The sequence below is a fragment of the Sinocyclocheilus grahami genome, unplaced genomic scaffold (genome assembly GCF_001515645.1).
Source record: "Sinocyclocheilus grahami isolate Dianchi unplaced genomic scaffold, SAMN03320097.WGS_v1.1 scaffold422.1, whole genome shotgun sequence".
NCBI classification, from domain to species: domain Eukaryota; kingdom Metazoa; phylum Chordata; class Actinopteri; order Cypriniformes; family Cyprinidae; genus Sinocyclocheilus; species Sinocyclocheilus grahami.
Window position 1 is genome coordinate 624,931 of NW_015505601.1, and position 6,449 is coordinate 631,379.

Sequence of the window (6,449 nt, forward strand, 5' to 3'; positions counted from 1 at the left end):
AGACGTCTGTACTAGTAACCACGTGATTACTGATATCAAAAATAAAGGTTTTTACTAGTTAGAATTGTATTTCTGATATGTGAAATTGGAATTTCAACTAATAAGAAATTAATTCTTGATATCAACAATTGATTTTGAATGGCAGCCTATGGTGACATTTAACGAGTGAAAATACAATTACAGATATCAAGAATTATAGTTTTTACTAGTTGAAATGTAATTCTTGATATCAATAATTAGCATTTTAACTAGTGAAAATGTAATTGTTGATATCAAGAATTAACATATTTACTAGTGGAAATGTAATTGCTGATATCAAAAATAGCCATTGTTACTAGTAGAAATCTAATTCCTGAAATCAAGAATTAACATTTTAACTAGTAAAAATTGAATTGTTGATATCAAGAATTCATATCTTGAGAATGAATAAAAGTTAAAACGGCTTGCCATAGACTGTCTGCGTTATTTATGTATTAATGCTCTGTCTCATGTAAATAATGAACATAATACATATAAACAAACACGTTAGTGATCACATTTGTAATCAGCAGGAAACCCAGAGCACCATTTTATTAAATTACAAAAAAGTAAAATGATAATAATAATAAAACAATAACAACAATAATAATAATAAAAATCCCCCCTTTCCCCTCATAATTGTTGAAGGTTTTTCATTGTAGTCATTACAGTACATATGCTCACATAGCTGGCATTAAATGGGTTCATTTTGTTTTCATACATGCACATTTGAAAAAAATGTTGCTTTTAGCATTTTTTCAGTTTTACTTGCAAAAAATCCAAAACAGAGAAACTGAAGTGGGAATTATTTTTTTATTTTGATCTGCTTTGCTGTTTTTTCTTAGTAGTACAGCTGATGCTTCATCTATGTTTTATTTCCACTGTCACACACACTGAGGCAAAGTCATCAATCCATCGTTACACGTTTGTCTTAGGAGGATATTGCCTTTTAATGTTTTGCCACTCTGGCATGCAAATCCGATGTGATCATTTGGTGCTGAGATTATCTTTTCCTTTGCCTTGCACTGCAGCTCTATACCTCTTTTATCCATTTCCTCCACCGTCACTATACAGGGCCCTGAAATAAACCCAAAATGTAACGGTCAGTGTTAAAATATACATTTATTGATTCATCAGCAGTATAAACAACTTAAACTACGTTTTTAAAACTGCAGCACATTTAAACCATAATTATCCTGATTATAAAGCTGAGATTCTCCCATTTTTAGTGATATTTGACACATTTAAATGAAAATTCTTAAGGTTTTGTAAAACAGGTCTATTCATTATGATACGCATGTCCATAAAGCATAAACATACCGAAACAAATGGGGGACACCACAAGAGCTTGATTGTAGCAACAATTACCAAGTCAGTTCATTGAAATGATTTGCATTGTCATTGTTAGTAAAATGAAATATCAGTAGAAAATGTCATTAATGTAAAAAAATATATCAGTAAAAAGTTGGATCTCAAAATCATACAGTCACTGCTGAAAAGGGTTTAAATATGCAGAAGGTGCTGGAAAACCAAAGAATGTGCGGGACCTGGAGGATTTTTCTATAGAACAGTTGGAAGTTTAAATGGTCAGGGCAAACAAGGGACTCGTGAACAACCATAACAAAACATAAAAACAGTTGTGGATCATCCAGGTAAACAGTATTTAGAATCAAGTGTGTGTAAACTTTTGAACGGGGTCACTTTTTAAAATTCAGCTATAATTTTGTCTTGAAGACTGTATACAAACATCTGTTATGTGAAATAACTTCATCAGGGCAGTACTAAAAAAAAAAGAGAAAAATCTCTGCATTTGGGATTTTTGGTGGGTCACACATAATTTCTAAAAAACAAACATCAGCATAATCATATATTATGTGAGTAGCAAAAAATGTAAAAACTCCACAGCTAATCATACCAGTACAGAGTGGTTTTGGTATCCATCCATCTCGTGTACATGTGGCCACATTTGCCCTTTCACGATATCCAGACTCACAACTGAAAGGATGTTTTTTTCCCAATTTCAGATTTCCCCAGTATGGTCCAGACACATGCTGGTCAAGTGGATCTTCACATGTAATCTCTGAAACAAGATTCACATGCTTTTAATAACATATAATAAATTAATTACCAAATCCAGAAGTGTTTCTCTATAATCTTACCTTCACAAACAGGCTCATAGTCCCACTTCCCATTACTTTTGCATATAAAAGATCTGCTGGTTTCTTTTGTACCAAAGAACCAGTAATTTTCAGAGCAGGTGATCTCCAGACTTTCTCCAGGTCTGAAAATAGTTTTCCCCTTCGGATTGATCTTTTGGACCCCAAATGTGGTTGACTTCAGCTCACAAGTTATTTCTATACAAGACATAATTATATAGAACTAAGGGTAAGAAGAGATGAAGCACCAAAAATCTGTGAAACTGGTTCCGATTTGTCTTTTGCAAATAATTCTATGTAAACAAAATATATATATTTTGTAGAATAGAGCACATTTTGTTGTCCATACTGTAAGTTATTGGAGTATATTCTACAAGAAAATAACTATAACTGTTTCAGTCTTTCTACATCTACATTTCACATTTAATTTAATGTGTAACAGTGTGTTTAGATGGTTGGAAAATATAAATTTTTCAATAACTACAAATGAAATGTAGCCACAAATTAGCAAATTAGATCCGATTTAGGCTTAATGTGAATTTTTGAATTCAGGTTTTTTTTAAAAGAACGATTCAGTTCAAGTGTGATGCTACCAAGTCTTTTGCATTATGAAAACTATATGGTTGGAAGTATTTTAGTAGCATCTCCCATATGAATTGTTTATTATATAACAGTGGTGGATTACCATGACATCCTGGGTTCAGAGTCCAGCCAGATTTATCACATCTGGGGATTTCCTCTCTCTCCTTGAATCCTTGATTGCATTTGTATTTTAATATGGCATCTTTCTGGTATTTTGGCTGTGGCTCAACAACATATCCATTTGATATGACAGGTGCTGTGCATGCTACTTCTGTATGAAAAGTGAGAGAAACAAGAATAATTAAACTGGTGCTTTGAATCTGTGATCATTGGGTGAAGATACAGAAAAAACAATAAAAATTGCACCTTTGCACTTTGGAACAATGTCACTCCATTTGCCCGTCTCTTCACAGTAAATGTCACTACTTCTGTCTATTATTTTGTCAGAAGATACACACTCAAAGTGAATAACATCGCCATAACTTCCCTCCTCTGTGTTGCCTGATGCAGTTACATCCCCGTCTGTACGAATGGCTGGACATTTCACAACTAGGCAATCAATGAATAGGAAAATACATAAATAAATAAATAAACCAACAAACCAATCACACTGTTAAAAAAAATCTGTGACATTTACGGTAAAATACCGGCAGCTGTGGTTGCCAGAACTTCACCGTAAAAATATGGTAGCAACATTTTAGGTTTTACAGACTTAACTTAAATTCACAATTAAATACTGTATTTCATTAACTGATGTAATGTTAATTGATAAGAAAAAACATAGAAAAAAACATGTTATTTCAACAAAAAAAATCAATATGAAGCGTCATGCAGGGAATTCTGGGAGTGTCAATTTACGTTTTTTCACTGTAAATTATACAATGACTTTTTCTTTTTCAAACATTAATTTAACAACATTAGATGTAAAATTAAACCCTAATGTACACAACTGATAAGAAAAAACATAGAAAAAAACATGTTATTTCAACAAAAAAAATCAATATGAAGCATCATGCAGGGAATTCTGGGAGTGTCAATTTACGTTTTTTCACTGTAAATTATACAATGACTTTTTCTTTTTCACTTCCAAAAACCATATTTTTAACAGTATTTTACTGTAAAATTACATTAAATGTAATTACATTTATTCACCGAATATTGTATGGAAACTTACTGTTAACCAGTTAACAGGTTTTTTACTGTAGCATTTATACAGTCTTTTACTGTTAAAATCACAATAATTTTTTACAGTGGACTTAATAAGTAAATCAATTAATAATTTTAGTTATGATTCTCTTGTATTAATGTAGCCTACGAGTCACTCTTTCAGAATTATATGACTGAGAGAAATCAAACGAAAAAAAGGAAAACAGTGACTTTCAAATAATCGTACCCTCACAGACAGGAACAGCATTGTCCCATCCTTGAGCTCTGCAGGTACGCTGATTGGTTCTGCTTGCCATTTCATACCTGTAAATGCAATGCTTTTAATAGTACAAGGAGTGTCAAACTCATAAAGATAATATACATTTCATACAAAAAAAAGAGATTTAAAAAAGCATAAGGCACTTTCTTACCCTTTCTTGCAAGTATACACCACTGTTGCTCCAAAAACAAATTCCGTCCCCTCCATAAATTTAAAATCACCATGCGGTGTGTCACCTGGATGACTACATTTTTTGTCTGCAGAAATTAAGCAAGTTGTACTTTTCATGACCACGTTGATTTAATAACTCAAAAAATATGTTGCCATAATATTGATAATTTTCTTACTTGCACATGGTCGCTCAGTGGATTTCGTCCATTCTCCTTTTTCACACTTTAATCTATAAAAGCCAGTATAACCTACCATGCAGTTCACTTTCACTGTTTCACCATCAGCGTATGAAGCTTTTGCAACTGGTTCTGTGTTTTCATATTTAATGTCCTCTCGAAGACATTCTGAGAAGCACAAATAAATGTTACACAAAGATGTAAATGCTGAAGTAAATGCACAACTAGTCAACACTCTCTAAAGCTACACAAGGTCAGTTAAATGTTTTGGGAACTGCATATCCTTTATATTTAAGTTGGTAATATCTACTGTAAATGAACAAGACATTCAAATAAATGATTACAAAAAAAATAAAAATCACTTGCCTTGACATCGGGCAAAATTTAAGGAAAGCAACCAAAAGCTGAAGCCGAGGAGTTTTACAGGATCTCTCATTTTGAGCTCAGTTCTCACAAGTACCTTTTTTGGTCTGTCTTTGAAACTCTTGCCTGTTTGTCAAAAATAAGTCTTTCTTAAACCAGACCTCTCTGTGCACACGCAATAGTTCCTATATATGAGAAAACTAAAAATCTTATCTGATGCAGCCACTCATGTTTGTCATTTGGACACACAGACACGTTACCTTAGAGAACTCAAACTTCTTGAGTCATGTGTATGTGATATATGAACAGGAAGCAAAGCGCAGGTTTCTAATTAATTTATATGTTCAGTGCTGAACTCTGCAGCTTAATCCTGTGAATCATGTCCTGATGTTTTTGACTGGGTCATGTTCTTTATATGATTGATTCAAGAAGAATATTGTGTGATGAATGAATCTGTCCCATTAGAATGAGTGAGATGAAAAAAAGATTTACAACACTTTCAAGCTTTCAGACATTGCAATAGTACAGTCATTGCAAAATATGTCTGTAACTCCCATTGCAAAATGTGTCTATTAGAATTGAGCAATCTATTAAACTAATTAAAAATTAGCAGAAGAAGAGTTTGACAACTGAAGTGTTTGACTTCAATTGTTTAAATTGTTGTTGTCTCCTAGATGACCTAAGGAAGGTTTCTTCACAATGGAGGGCCTTTTTCACAATGGAGTCAATGTGAGTGTCCCACTTCAGGTCCTGAGAGATTGTGGTGCCCAGGAACCTGAACTGTATATACAGTAGTAGACTTATGTATATGTATGTATAGTAGACTTGTATTAGACAGTACATTAAATGATTAACTCATATTGTTAACTGCTGTCACTAAGCTGTAGGGATTTCTATATATATATATAACAGACACTGATATGCCATGGAATCATCCCAGCACATGACTCCAATATTCGGGGGGCGATTTCCTGTCAGTCTTGTCTCATCTACTCATGAGATCGAAACTAATTCAATCAGGAGACAACAAAGCTTTCTTTGTATCAGAACTGGAAGGTTAGTTCACAACATATAGAAACCACGATGTCTTGTGACCACCAATGGATGGAACTATTATATCCAAACAGGAAAAGGACAGTAATTTAATCAAGCCCTCAGGCCTGCAAGCACGGGATCTATGCATGACGGTCACATGTCTTGTGACCACCTGCCTCCTGCCCTGTCTGAAACCCTTACAAACTTCTCTTACAACAAAAGAAACAGGACCTTGCTTGACGATTTTTAAAAGACAATCGTTTAAACTCATAAGTAGTGAAAATGTATCCACTGTATGTGTTATGCCGTATATATATATGCTTGATGTGTTTCATGTAATCGGTGCAATTTTAATCAGTGTTTATTACCTTCTTTTTAGGAAATAAGGTAATTTAAAAGGTGTGTAATATGGGAAGTTTAATCTTGAACGAATGGGCACGACAAATGCAGAATGTTGAAATGAGTGAAAAGCTGTTATTTTGAACGGTGTGTGTTGTACGACACTTTATAGAAGTTATTACC

At 33.4% G+C, this 6,449-nt stretch overlaps 1 protein-coding gene across 1 annotated transcript in view; it reads right to left on the reverse strand.

Annotated features, from left to right (window-relative positions):
* Positions 1–876: 876 nt before the first annotated feature.
* Positions 877–6,449, reverse strand: part of LOC107551363 (complement factor H-like) — an 8,672-nt gene continuing 3,099 nt past the window's right edge. Inside the window, exons 3-10 of the mRNA XM_016232940.1 lie at positions 4,530–4,697; positions 4,334–4,439; positions 4,150–4,226; positions 3,123–3,305; positions 2,860–3,027; positions 2,178–2,372; positions 1,934–2,098; positions 877–1,096 (exon numbers count right to left, since the gene is read on the reverse strand). Of these exons, the coding sequence (XP_016088426.1) occupies positions 903–1,096; positions 1,934–2,098; positions 2,178–2,372; positions 2,860–3,027; positions 3,123–3,305; positions 4,150–4,226; positions 4,334–4,439; positions 4,530–4,697 (1,256 nt within the window). The 3' untranslated portion in view covers positions 877–902. The remainder of the gene's footprint in view (positions 1,097–1,933; positions 2,099–2,177; positions 2,373–2,859; positions 3,028–3,122; positions 3,306–4,149; positions 4,227–4,333; positions 4,440–4,529; positions 4,698–6,449) is intronic.